Source organism: Cucurbita pepo, chromosome 19 (assembly GCF_057944985.1).
Source record: "Cucurbita pepo subsp. pepo isolate OVF chromosome 19, ASM5794498v1, whole genome shotgun sequence".
NCBI classification, from domain to species: Eukaryota; Viridiplantae; Streptophyta; class Magnoliopsida; order Cucurbitales; family Cucurbitaceae; genus Cucurbita; species Cucurbita pepo.
In genome coordinates, this window is record NC_141816.1 from 2,519,106 (window position 1) to 2,534,618 (window position 15,513).

The 15,513-nt window shown below is 37.1% G+C and overlaps 1 protein-coding gene across 1 annotated transcript; it reads right to left on the reverse strand.

Moving 5' to 3' along the window:
* Positions 1–8,092: 8,092 nt before the first annotated feature.
* Positions 8,093–12,530, reverse strand: LOC111782137 (ERBB-3 BINDING PROTEIN 1). The gene is made up of 9 exons (XM_023662937.2): positions 12,290–12,530; positions 12,095–12,179; positions 11,862–12,011; positions 11,621–11,774; positions 9,231–9,446; positions 9,003–9,139; positions 8,826–8,917; positions 8,562–8,741; positions 8,093–8,476 (listed from the first exon to the last, which is right to left on the reverse strand). The coding sequence occupies exons 1-9, from the start codon at positions 12,381–12,383 to the stop codon at positions 8,391–8,393; spliced, it is 1,194 nt and encodes a 397-aa protein (XP_023518705.2). The 5' UTR covers positions 12,384–12,530; the 3' UTR covers positions 8,093–8,390.
* Positions 12,531–15,513: the final 2,983 nt, after the last annotated feature.

A 15,513-nucleotide genomic window follows, 5' to 3' on the forward strand; every position in this document is an offset into this window, starting at 1 on the left:
TCCTCTACAAGATTTTATCAGCTCTCTTCCTTTCTGTAATTTTCTTCAAGAATTAGACAGAAGTTCTTAATATAGTGGAATACCTCCGTGTAGGTCGATACAAACTTCGAGAGATAAGTCAAGCCAATCTTAGAAATATGATAGAACGTCGACTAATGCCAACCAAGTAAGTGACTTTACTATCGGTATGGTTAAAAGATTTGAGTTAGGCATGATGGCACATGTCCAGTGGCCCCGCACGTGTCATATGTTTGATATTTGTATTGTGTTTATGATATGATATGTTGAATGATAGCATATGATATGATATGATATGATATGTTGCATGACACGATAGGTGGTATAACATGATATCAGTAACATTAAAACAAATGGATGTCACATTATGCTTTGACGAATTATGATAAGCTATGAAGTGTCATGATATACTATAACATGTATGACATGTGATGAAATGTTTTGAGACAAGAAGATTTAAAACGTACAACCCTCAAGACATTGATATGAATCCAACAACTGATCACTTGCATATACCCGAAGAAAATAATTGAGTGGCTGACATTGAAAAGTGATTAGAAGACTTGTCTTTCGTAGTTGGACTACCAATTAAGACCATCTATGAATGCCTTATTTTCTTCAATTTGTATTTAATAGCATTTATTAGTAATTTGTAGGTGGTGGTTGAACTTTATTATGTTAGGGTTATCTTTTCCGCCTATTTGAAGGCATGTAATATTCAATTTTGAAATCACGGTGGAATACAAAAACCTTGGTTGAAACCCTTTGGGTGGTATGTTTCTTTCAAACCTTGCTTTAGGTTTGATGTTAAAAATCGATTCATTGGATTAGTCATGATCAAGCTAATTCTGGAGCATTGGATTAGTCATGATCAAGCTAATTCTGGAGTGAGTCGTCTTGGTATCTAAGGGTGACCATCATAGATTCCAAGTTTGATCTAATTCTGGAGTGAGTCGTCTTGGTATCTAAGGGTGACCATCATAGATTCCAAGTTTGATCTAAGAGTCATTCATCTTCTAACCAGCTCTTGATGAACATTGCTATTTTAACATTTTCCTTGGTTTATTTTAATTTACTTCAAATATTTCTTTTGTATTGTTTTAAGACCTTTTTTTGACGTCGTTTCATGAAGTCGTTTTAAATGAATGTTTTCGTTTTAAAGTTGCGTCATCCATATGGTAGCGACTCTAGGTCAATAGAAAATTAGGGTCGTTACAAACAATCTACATGAATCTATCGTTCAAATGTAGCGGGAACCCTCTTGGAGTTTAGACAACCAAGTACTTGCGCAACCAAGATCGAGGCATGAGCCAAAATGGATGGTTGAAATTATAAAGTTCAATGTTTTACAAGGACTGAGATGAACCTTACTCGTAAGCTCAACACCGAAGGACCTAAACTCACGATATGCCAAAGGAGGTTAATGTGGCTATGAGAGCAATAATTAATATAAGGGATGGGGTGAGTTTAAGTAAGCTAAGTATAAAATCGATAAGGAACAAATCGCTCCGTAAATGGTGGTTAGAGTACTTGGAGTGTTTTACCAATCCCTTGGGATAGTTTTAGCATTTGCTTGGATGGTTAAATAGAACGTACAAGAGATATTCTTATCCTCAATAGTCAATGTTGATATGACATCAAATTGAATTTAAAAAGAGTTAGACACATCACCTCGACATCTAAAGGGACGTCAATCGTGAATGATGTCCTAGTGGAGTTTGTGATGAACTAGCAACACAAAGCATACCTGAGAAGAGTTTGATTGTGCAAAGAGAGAATGGATCGTGCACAAGAGCGACAGTGCTAGGGAAGTGTTTGTGCTTGGGCACAACACAATGAGGCGTTAGATGATTAGTTGCCCATGAAAGAGAACTTAAACCATGATTGATCATTAGAAACTGATCGGAGGAGTATAGTAGAACAAAGTTGTTTTATAACAATAAGAAATTTAGAAAACTGTCAAACTCCGTACTCAAGTTGAACTTCCCTAGAGTATGATGTATAGACTTAAGATCAATCACATTGTACTTCACTTATCTTTCGTTACACCACGAATTCACGACCCGCACCTCGATTAGTAAGGTGTCACTTATTATATCAGTGCCTCGATTGGTAGCCATGCGATTTTGTACTGGCCACGTGACCTGATTAAGTATTTTGTGTGGAGATAGATATGGGCTCTCGAATAGAACTCATGCTCGATAAACCTACTTTAGAAGGGTGAGGGACTACAAGAGTACATAGAATCAAGGTTTAGGCATGTACAGTACAAGAACCTAACCTAGCTCATGATCACATGAATGAATATGGCATGAATTTGCGAGAATGAATGATAAGAACTTTAGTACCTTAACTAGACTCATGATATGATCAAGAGTTTATAAGACCATCACAAGACGAGCAATTCGATATCCCAACACTATAGCCGACATGGGTGCCAATGACACATCGATCAATATTGAGAAAAGAACCAATAATTAATGTACCTTATGAGGTGCGGCAAGCCAATTGTTTGTTATCTATGAGGCATTTACGCTAACTGTGAAGGAACACCCTTATTGACTCACGAAGCATCAAAGGAAGGAAGTCGAGACAAACCTTGGATTACACCTGAGAAGAGTCTCGTCTAAATCGCTGCACAATGACAGAACCCGCGAGCCGCTCCTCCGACCACAGAAGACCATTTGGATTTGGACAGTAACTAAGGATTCCGACTCCAGTAGACAAAAACCATTGACCCATGACACCATACTGGAATCCATTTGGGGACAGTAGCCGTTCACCCAATCAACCAGAAAGGATTTTGAATCTCTTTGACAGCAACCATTGACCCATCCATGGCACCACACCAAATACATTAGAGGATCTTAAATGCATTTGGACACTAACATTTGACCCATGGCACCACACCAAATGCTTCAGAGATGCAAAACAGTCATTGATTGATAGGAAGACCTACGCAATTGAGTTAGATGATAGATACAAGGGAACGCGAATCAAGATATCAAAAATCACTCGGGATAAAGCTTTCTTCATATCTTTGAAATGGGACTCCTTTCATTGGCTGCAAACATCTTATAAAGTACTATTGTTAGCTCCATTGAACCAAAAAATTTTCAAAGAGAAACGTTTTCCAGAACAGACCATTTGGATAGAAAAACTCACCAACAAGGAGGGTACCATGCCTGAAATCTCATTGCTTCATGGAAACGGAGGTCTCAACAAATTGTTTGTCCCCGTGGGCGAAGATCAAAAGGTTGGATAGCTTTTTTCAATATTATTGGAAACTATTCCTTGTTGTCCACTAAAATATCAGATCACCAACTAAACTCAAGACGTTAGAGTAGAAGGCAAGACCATGTACATCGACCTACACAACCCTTTCCTGATACTAAAAAGTTGCCACGAATGCTAGAAGATAGAAAGACAGATGCAGAAACGTATCTTTCGATTCTAACTAAAAAGGCAAAGACGATCAACAAGTTTCCTCTCTCCCCCATTCATACTATATGGAATACGATGGTGATTGTCACTCGGGAACATTTTCACGATGATTAGTTTATGATAAATAGGAGCATCCAATCCATGCTAAACGACTTCTGCCAACTAAACTCCTACAAAGCAGACAAGGCGATTCTTCGGTTCACATCAAAGGAGCAAGTCTCATTAGTTGGTAATAAAAAAGGTTGGCAAAAAGTTGGTAACTACGTCGGGAAAATTGAACCATGGTCCGATGAAAAGCACCTGAGTGACCCAATGGTTCCCTCGTATGGAGGTTGGATTAAAATAAAAAATCTTCCTCTAAATCGTTAATCGATACCTTGAAAAACATAGGAGATACCTGTTGTTAGAGATCAACCTTGTAGATACAGAGCTTGGCATTCTTTTTCAAGGAAAGCAAGATGAAACAGAGGCAGAAGAAGTCCCCCCGATATCAGCAACACTCACACCAACAAGAGCCATCCAAATCTTGGCACCATGGCTAAAAGAGCACCACATGTGCATCATGGCTATTCCATCCGGGAAAAAGAAGCCCACTACGGCCAAGAAATCGAGTAAACTGACTAGGGAGATTGCTGGCCTCCTTTCAAACATCAATTATGAGAAATCGAGCAAGTCTCAATTGGGAGTTCAATACCTCTTATGATTATTATCTCAGATTGGCAAAAAGAGAGCCTTAATCAAGTCCTTCCTCCTAAAATACAATCCCACTAGAGTTATTCTTCAAGAAACAAAATTGAATTATGTTGATCGCTGGATAGTTAAATCCCTATGGACTGCCAGACATATTGGTTGGTCAGCTGTGGATGCCTCAGGTTCATCAGGGGGGATCTTAATCATGTGGAATGACCCAACTTTGACCATTTCAGAAGTCACCAAAGGCTTATACACCTTAACCACACATATTACACTGGCTGATAATTATAGTTTTTGGATCACATGAATCTATGGCCCCTGTATATATCAAGAAAGACATCTGTTTTGGCAGGAATTACAGGATCTATCATGCTTATGTACGAGAATTGGCTTTTGGCGGGCGATTTCAATACCTCTCGATGGGCACATGAAAAATCCAGTGGAAAAGCCACCAAAAGCATGAGACATTTCAACAATTTCATAAGAGAAGCCGAACTCATTGACCTTCCCCTCAGTAATGGACTCTATACATGGTCAAACAACATATCTCCACCCACCTTGACACTCATCGATAGATTTCTTGCCACAAAAGGCCTCCTTGGAAAATTCAGTAACGCTGGGGTTCAAAGACTGAATAGACCTACATCTGATCATTATCCCATTCTACTTTCCATGGGTTGCTGTAAATGGGGCCCCTCACCCTTCCGTTTTGAGAATATGTGGTTGAACCATTCTGAATTTTTGCCAATGGTAGAATACTGGTGGAGGAATACTAAAAGGAGTCCTAAAGAAATGGAATAAGGAGGTTTTTGGTTGTATTTCGACAAAAAGGAACCAATTGCTAAACGAAATTGCCCTCCTTGATCAGATGGAGGAAACTGGCTCCATCACACTAGTTCAACACACAGAAAAAACTCATGAAAGTAGAACCTATTTCGTTGGCAGTAAATGAAGAGCAATCTTGGAGACAAAAATGCAAAAAAGGATGGTTAGAGGAAGGTGACATAAACTCCAAATTTTTCCATCGTATCATGGCTACAAAGAAATGAAAGAGTACCATCATGGAAATTCTATTCACACAAGGCATAAGTTTAGTAAACAAAGACGAAATTGTATCAGAATTTGTGTCCTTTTACACGTCCTTATACACAAAGGACAAGGCCCTCTGCGAATTTCCTCACGATCTTGACTGGAGTCCTATTGATCAACAGCAAGCTGCCTCCCTCGAGGTCGCTTTCACTGAAGAAGAGGTGGTGAAGGCGATTCAGAATCTGGGCTTTGACAAAACTCTAGGACCTGATGGTTTTACCTCAGAATTCTTTCAGAAATGTTGGAACTTTATCAGAGCTGATATCATGAGAGTATTCCATGATTTTTTCCGAAACGGAGTTATCAATGGTAACCTGAATGAAACATACATATGTTTGATCTCAAAGAAATTGGATGCTCATACTGTTGCAGACTTTCGTCCCATAAGCCTCACGACCGGTCTATAAAAATCATAGCAAGGGTATTATCAGAACGCCTTAAAAATGTTCTCCCCTTCACAATAACTGGGCAACAAACAACTTTTGTTGAGGGGCGACAAATTCTTGATGCAACCCTCATGGCCAACGAACTCATTGATGAATGGGAAAGAAAGAAACAAAAAGGTGTAGTCATTAAACTTGACATGGAAAAGGCCTTCGACAAGGTTGATTGGACCCAAAATGGCGAAGGTGGATTAAAGGATGCATCTCATCCACAAATTTCTCCATCATCATCAATGGTAATGAAGGCTTGAGCATAAACTACCTTCGGTTCGCAGATGACACAATCCTCTTTCCTGATTTGGTGAATGCCTCTTCCATAAAAAACATGATTGAGACGGTAAAAACCTTCGAAGGATTATCTGGACAAAATATCAATCTCCAAAAAATAGAGATCATAGACATCAATATTAGCACAGAGATCATTGAAGAATTTGCTAGCATATATGGTTGTAAAAAGGGAGAAGGGACGAATATGTACCTAGGACTACCTCTAAAAAGAAATCACATCATTTTCCTTCTGGAAGATTATTTTGGGAAAATAGAAACAAGGTTGTCAACATGGTCATCACGTTATACTTCAAAAGGCGGAAGACTTACCCTAATACAAGCCACATTATCCAACCTCCCTACCTACTCTAGGTCACTATTTGAAATGCCACAAAAAGTGGCCGCGGATATAGAAAGACTTTTCATAAATTACTTGTGGAAAGATAGTGCACACCTTGTTCATTGGAATATTATAAACCTCCCAACAGAAAAGGGAGGTCTCGGTCTTCTCTCGATAAGGAATAAGAACACAGTTCTCCTCGCCAAATGGATATAGAGATATCATCATGAAGAAAAGGCCTTAGGGCGAAATCTTATAAAGGCTAAATATACTTCTACATCAAACAAAGATCACCTCCCTCCATCTTCTACAAAAGGGCCTTCGAAGTACATAAAGAAACATCAAAATCTCATCACCCACCAAACTCGCCATAAGGTGGGGAATGGGGGAAGCACATCATTTTGGACCAACCCATGGATTGAAAACACCACACTAGCTTTGAAGTATCCACTTTTGTACAGGCTTTCTCACAACAAAAAAACCACGATTAAAGAAACGTGGAATGTTGTCAACAAATTTTGGGACTTGAAGCTTGATAGGAATCTAAAGGATAATGAAGCAACGGAGTGGGCCGAATTAAGCCTTGACCTTGCCCCTGTGGTATTGTCAAACAAAGAAGACTCTAACTTGGCTCCCTGGAGTCTTTTCTACAAAATCCTTGATGATGGATATGGGGGAAAAAGTAGAAGCAATAAGTCTCACGCTAGCAAATATGGAAATGACATCAATCTAAAAAGGTGAAGTTCTTCCTTTAGGAAATAGCGCATAAAGCCATCAAAGTGAAAATCTTCAAAAAAGAATGTCTTACATCTCTCTCTCCAAATTGGTGTCCACTATGCAAGAAAGCAAACGAATCACAAAGTCACTTGTTTATGCAATGCACATACACTCAAAATTTCTGGACAACAATTCTTAATATATTCGAATGGCATCTCACATTTCATAGGGACTAAATGATTTTTTGGATATGGCCTTAACGTACCACCCTTTCAAGAACGCAAAAGCCTTATGGAAAAACCTTATCATGACTTTCTTTTGGAATTTGTGGAAAGAAAGAAATCAGAGAATATTTGCAAAAACGACACAGACCTACACAACTTTTCGACAATATTGTTTACCAAGGTATATGTTAGTGTAAACTATCTAATATTTTTACTTCCTATAGTTATACCTCCCTCATTGCAAATTGGGAAGGTCTTTTGTAAAAATCATGGATTATACATCCCTCTCGTAAATTTCACTCATCAATGAAATTGTCTCTTTAAAAAAAAAAAAAAAAAAAAATCCAAGACCTATTGTGTTGTCATAGGCAACATGTGTTGAGTGTTAAAATCATGTAATTAAAGATAATTCTTCATCATATTATGTACGTACTCCACATTATTATTTTTGTTCCTTTGTTCTTTATTATGACTATATGCAGAGAAAATACTATACATCCAACTTTACTCACCGTATTTTAGGTCCCTTTTATGTTGGTCACTAAATATTTTTAAATAGTCATTCGATGTTTGACATTTTGTTTCAATTAAAGGCAAAAGCAAAGTTCTATTGTTAGGATAAATTAGCCATATTTCCAGATTTGAATTTATTTCGGGGATGTTTATCAATCATTTTCATTGCACCTTCGGATAAAAATGCATTTTAAATAGACTTCCATAAATAAATAAATAAACCATCATTAACATGCATGTAGAAGAGTCTTATTTTTAAGGACAAAGTAGGGTCGTTACAACCCCTCCAAATACCTCTAGTCCTTACCAACCTGAGCTTCAAGGTAAGTACAGTACTATACAAGTGAAAAATGTAAGATAATTTATAGAAATACAAGTTGTTTATAGTAATAAGATTTAGAAGAAATGGTGCTCGACCATCCAACTTTTGGAATAATATTACAAGTGAAGACATGTTTATTGAACTAAATAGTGTACTTTGTTGCCAATAAAAATACGTAGATGATACATGAAGTATTAAGCACACCATTCCTTAGATGTCTAAAAACCTATATGACGCCTCATCAACATACATTAAAAAAGAAGAAAACAATGCCAAAATTGAAGTCATGGATGGGAAAAGAGCAGACCCGAAGGAATACCTCATTCCTGTGATGCACCCACATTTGTTGTTGAATCCATTGGCTCAGCCACGGTTGAATCATCGGGTTTGTTGTCGCCTTTCTTACCTGAATTTTGTCAACAAAACTTGGTTCAATATATCCATCTATCCATCCATACATTATCTTCTAAACAAGTATGGATTGCAATTACCTTTCTTCTTCTTCCCGCCACCCTTCTTCTTAGTCTTTGTTCCAAGTGCTAACCAGGCCTTTATTTCAGGATCATCAATAGTTTTTGTAGGTTGAAGTTCTTGCAGTGCATGAGATGTAATTCGGTCCGATCCATTAGGCATCAGTAAGACAGTAAATTTAATGTGGGCGACGTAATCGCCTGCAAAATAACCCATTGCATGAGAAGGTACACTACTTGAACAAGATTAAAAAAAAAATCAAAAAAGGAAAAGATGATTGCTACCAGGCTTTTCATGGAGGACGGGATATGGTTGCAATAGATCATGATTAACACATTCAACTAGTCCCAGCCTACCTCTTTTCTCTTCCAAAGCCCTATTATTAAGGTGTTAAACCTATGCTTCAGAATTGTAGAACCAAATGGCCTCCCAAATAAATTCATTGTCAAAACACAACCAACCTAGCAGTGAAAGGTAGAATGGGGAATTTCTGACTTATTTCACTGAAAATAAACCTAGATGCTTTCATTTTCAAGTGGTAGTTCTTGTCCACAGCTCTCTTATATATGGTTGTCTGCTTCTCATCGACCAGCTTAGGCTGCACAGATTTGTTCATTCATAAACAATTGGTATCACATGACAAGAAGTTAACCGGTAACAGTGGTTAGTTGGGTGAAAGGCCTTATTACCTTGCCTTCACCTGTGCTTGTAACTATATCTATGGCATAAACTTCATTCTCTTCAAACTCTGCATCATCAACTCTTGTATCTGGATTTGAGACACTGAGAACAACCTTGTTTCCATCGATCACAAATTGCTTCAACTGGTGGCTAAGCACCCCTTCAACAATTTTGCAATCATAAGCAGCAGCGACCTTTTGAAGGGCTTCTGTTACATCTTTATTCTGAAATCAGAGGGGTTTGAATTAATCAATAGAAATTTTCAAACAGAAATCCATTATGCATTAAAAGAAAAAGGAAAGAACATCCAACTATGTATTAATCAACAAAGTGAAACAGCATAACTATGATTCTGAAGGCCTCAAAAACTATATATAATCCCAAGTTACGGGAAAACAGATTATTGGTTAACTATACAAATTCTACCCACTATGACAAGACATCACAAGAGACTATCAGAATGTATATCGTACAACAATTTGGACAATTGAGACATCGGCATCAGCCTATGATATACCAAATCTGACCATTTACATTATAGGCAACAGGGAAAAGAGGCAAACCAAAAGAAGCAAATCACTTCGGCAAAGTTGCCTTCATTACTGCCTACGGGAAAACAGATCATTTGTTAATAACAGAAAGTCTACCCACTATCATAAGACATCACAAGAGGTTATCATAGGGACAATACATTTCTACAATAATTTAGACAATTGAGACCATAGGTATCATCCATGACATGTCAGCCTATAATATCCCAAATTTGACCATGCACAATATAGGCAACAGGGAAAAGAGGTAACCCAGAAGTCACAAATCACCTCGGCAAAGTTGCCTTCATTATTCGGTTATGGGAAAATAGATTGTTTAATAATATAACTCTACCCTCCATCATAAGACATTGCAAGAGATTAACATGACCATATACTCATGAATTTGGACAAGTGAGACCCAGGCATCATCCATGACATGTCAGCCTATGATATCCTTAATTTGACCATGCACTATAGGCAACAGGGAAAAGAGGTAATCCACAAGTCTCGAATCACCTCGGCAAAGTTGCCTTCATTATCCAGTAATGGGAAAATAGATTGTTTAATAATATAAACTCAACCCACCACATCATAAGACATCACAAGAGATTACCACGACAATATATATTCATTAACTTGGACAAGTGAGACCACATACATCATCCATGAAAGTCAGCCTATGATATCCTTAATTAGACCATGCACAGTATAGGCAACATGGAAAAGAGGCAATCCACAAATCACAAATAGCCTCCGGCAAAGTTTCCTTCCTAATTCAGTGGATTATAGTTGCTTCAACGACCTTTATTTCTGTAGGGAACATACTTAAAACTTCACAACATTGACTCATAAACTAAACCTGAAATGGTGAGTGAAAACAAATAAATGATGTGTGTTGGAGCAAGATCAACTGTACACGGTAATATCACCATTGGTTTATTTTGTGAGCTTCACAAAAGAAATAAACCTTCAACTTTGGAACCGTTAAAGTAGGATACCAAAATATAAAGTTAGAGAACAAACTGCAACCATAAAACCTATAGCACTAACAAAATTCTACTGAAAATATGGGTCACTAATATCACAGGCATCAGCCATACACAGTATGTCCACCTACAGTGATTCAAGCATGACCATACTCAATATGGGCAACAGGGAAAAGAGGTAATCAACAAGTAACTAATCACCTCGGCAAAGTTGCCACTAAATCTTTTTGCACATGGCGATGTCTCCCCCATGAACTAGACAATACAATGCATAAGAGTTCCTTCCACACCCCTACTAAAAGTCTAGTGGATTTGAGGGGAAGAATCCTATAAATTCCGGTAACCAAATATCACCATGGAACAGAGGAACTGTATCTTATAAATTATGAAAAACAAACACCTCTATAGATCCATAACATAAACGTGTTTACAATATTGTAATCAAAATTTCCAAGTAACGAGTCAATGATTAATACTCACAAATGTGAGTTTGAACAAGTTCTTAATATGTTTTAAGTACTTATTATATACCCTATCAGAGTAACTATGACAAAAGCTTCACATGGTGCATAACCATAGCTTAAGACAAAAGTTCATCATTTAGGGGCAGAAGGACTGAGATGCACATTGTGAAGTAACATAACCATGACTAACCGATAGTTTCTATAACAAACAATTAATCCACATAATCTAAAGGACATGCAGTGAACCGCAACCTTGGTCGCTAAACTAAACGAGTAATGGAGATAGTAAAAGACAAAAATAATTGAAAGAAAATGGCAAAAAATCATAAGAAATCATAAAAATATTAACATACAAGATCTTGAATCAAGTTCTACAATTAGAAAAGGTTCCAAACAGTATTAGCAAAACTATTACCTTTTTTCCAGGCCGAACAAGTCTCAAGGCAACTTCGGCAGCAGTGTTAGCCGCTGCAATGACATCGGCAGCCCTTCCAGTGACTGGACCTTCTTGCAGAACATGAGTATGAGCAGCTACAGCGATGAACCCATCAATGTGACAGCCCATATCACTGCCGCAAGAAAGACCCCATCATCAATCAACTGTCATTAAACACTCCACGAGAAAACAGCAATCAATTAATGTATAAGTCGGTTACATTTTGAGTATATCTCCTTCTTCCATCACTGTTTGATCGCTAGCCAGAGGTGAAAAGTGGCCGACTATGTTGTTTACAGAGATGCAAGTTGGAAAGGCAACGCCCCGTTCTATCTTCTTCTTAACATTCTTGTACATGTTGCCAGTTTGCCTTCACATTCAAACACAAATACTTACTAAAACACAATCAGCGAAAAATGGGGTAAATCTTAAAGTTCTAATCCTGAAACCTACTCTCTGATAAACGAATCTCCTATTTCGCAAACGTCAACGATTTTTGCTTTAGGTTTACATTCGGATAACACCAGCTGCAATGCCTCTGCAGGATTTTTCGGTTTCCATCAACAGTGTCGTAATTCACATTCAATTAGACATGCTAATGAGAAAGACAATGGCAATGATTACAAAAGAAAGACGGAAATAACTCACTGTTTATGATCTCGGCAGCATTTTTGTACTTCGTAACAACATCCGGAGAGGAGAGATCCAACTCTACCTCCTCCCTTTCATCGTCCGACGACATAAATTTTGAGGTTCAAAAACTCGTAAACTACCTGAAAAACAAATGATTCACGACGAAGAATTCACGTTTACCAGCAAAGAACAATGAAGAAAATAGGGTAGCTTCTTCTATGGCCGCGTTTGTTTATATAGGAATGGCTCTGAGCTGGTTAGGGTTTTGGGTTTTCTTATTCTACTTTTTATTTTTAATTTTAAAATAACCATTTTATACTTATTTTTAATTTGTACGTCACATTATTACATCTTTAAAATTATATTTTCTTTTTAACGGTATAAATAATTTCATTTAATTAATTAATAAAGAAAACAAAACAAGTTGTACTCAAGCTTAATTATTAAAATATTTCATCCAAAAATAAAAAATCTAATTAAATAATAAAAAAACAAAGGTCTCCCTATTTTAAATAATATTATTTTAAAAAATTTATACAAAATTCGGTCATAAAATCCCAAATCAGCACAAGAATATATTTCAAATGACACAAATTTAATTAATTATAAAATAAACTTAAATACTATTTTATTCTTTAAAATCAATTATAATTAAATATATTGATATTTTACTTAAATACTATTAAATATATTTTACTTTAAATATATTGATATTAATATCTATTGCAATGTATAACTTAGATTAATAAATTATGGACGAATATTTTGAAAAAAAAAATCGCTAATTCATAGAAATTGATAAAACACATTATGAATTATGAATTTTTTTTGTGTGGAATTTTATGGTTATAAAGTATGAATGTTACAACTCTTGGAATGTTTGAACCGAGAGACATCAATCATACAATATACTTCAATGAAGATGCGAAGAGAATGTTGTTAAAATTATCAAAAGATATTTCAATTCATGTCACATTTAAGAAGAATGAAGTTTTATTGTTACAAATTTTGGGTCGATTAAAATCTAGAGTAGTTTAGAGTTTTTGTATTTCATTAATATATTCTAAGACTTTTTATTTACTTTAGGTTACATTTACTTAATGGTTAATTATGGTTATAAAGTATGAATGTTACCGCTCATGAAATGTCTTTAGTAGTTTCATTTTGAGACTATATAAAGCCATGTATGTTGTATTTATAACGAGACTTGGAAATATAGTAAAATAAGCATTTGTGCTTTCTTTAGTCCGTGGCTAAGTTTCTTTGCAATGCCATGTAGTTTAGGTTGCATGTAGAATCATTCAAGCTTGACATGATCAATCTTGTTTGTGGAGTGATTTGAATCTCAGACGAGTGTTCTTGCCTTGAGATATTTGATTAAGAAGAATCATTCAAGCTAGACATGATCGATCTTGCTTGTGGAGTGTTTCAAATCTCAAACAAGTGTTCTTGCCTTGACATATTCGATCAACAAGGTAATCCGAATCTTACTCTCCTTGTAGTGATTCCATATCAGCTCCTAACACGGAGGTAGAACTCAATAGTAAAAAGCTCGCACCTAGAATAGTCGTAGTCAAGGTTCCTTGTCTTGCTTCATATGCAAGGAGACCCATGGAGAATCTGAATGCCTACGAAAGGTGACACTATATGCCTTCGAACCAAAACTTGAAGTGAATTCATAATCTAAATTACTTTTTCGCTCTGTAGACGAGAGTGGAAATAAATAGAAGAGTTAGTGGAATGTGGTTTTATGTATGTTGAGGTCTGGGTTAATCATAGAGCGGCCATGAATACCATTGTCGATTCTAAAGCCACCCACAGGTTCATGACGGAGACCGACGCAAAATGTTTAAACATCCTTTGGCATCGAAACATAAGAAAGATGAAGTTCATTAATTCGGTAATCTTATATGTCTTAGGAGTTGCGAAGAGAAGTCCGATCAAGTTGGGAACTTGGACTGGACAAACCGATTTTTTTATAATCAAGATGGATGACTTCAACATCGTGTTAGGAATGGACTTCCTGCTAGAATACAAAGTCATTCTCATGCCCCTAATAAAATGCTTAGTTGGAACGGAATCCAACCCGAAGATCATTCAGAAAAAACACCCATCAAACAAGAGGGGTAAATATGACATCGACATTACAGTTGAGAAGGGATATTAATGATGAACTTACGCTTGCTGCCATTGCCGTAGTTGAAGAGGGGAGCTCGAGTGAGGTAACCCCAACAGAAACCTCGTGGTCACTACATAAACAGCGCAACGTAAGACCAGAAAGTCAGACAAAGTATTTATCTTCATTTGGGTTGATAGATCACGAGATTGATTTTATATCGGGGTAAGATCGCCTGCCACAAGTGTGTGTCATATGGCTCAACCTGAGCTAGCTGAATTATAAAACAGTTAAATGATTTGTTGACAATCAAGTTCATTAGACTCGCAAAGATTCTTGTCAGTGATCACCCAAATAGTGTGGAGAGACCCCAACCCAACAACTTTATGGTAGGGAGGAGATAAACCTCCGAAGTTACTCGTGTTCACTCAAAAAAACCATCCAGATGAATGGACAAGGGCCAGTTGGAAGCGTCAACAAAAAAAAATTCAAAATAGAGAGAATATTCAGATCAAGTTGAGGTCAGATCAACTCCAAGTTCAAAGTAGCATGAGCCAACTGGAGGAGCAAAGCTAATCGACAGAGAAGAGGAGAGGAGCTAAACAGTGAGACCAATAAAATAGGTTCATGCAATGGAATTGCTTTACTAAGTTGAGGAGGGAAGAAGCGAAGCTAAGATGGCTTGGTAAGCAAGCAATCTATTAGGTAGGGCCCAACTACAAGTTCTTTCTCTTCTTTCTTTTTGAGGTCAGGAAGGCAACGTATAGGATCCAAGTGTCCCATGGATGTAAACACAGGGAGGTAGTACGACCACATACAATGAAGATAAATTTCGCCGCGAAAAAAGTAGGAGAGAATCCGACAGGGAAGACATGAAGAGTCGACGAATTGAAAAGTAATTTTCAATAGTTCGTGGCAGATTAGAAAAGACTCCTCAATGCTGAGATCAACTGGAAGCGCGTCGAGAGACCTGAAGTCAACCTCATCCTACATCGCTGAGTTGTGAAGAGTCATTTGACAGAGACGTCAATCAATTGAGTGGGAGAGGATGTCACAGTCATGCTTGTCCAAGCATATTGCCTGTGGCCGTGTGTGTCGGATGTCCCAAATCATACTTGTCTAG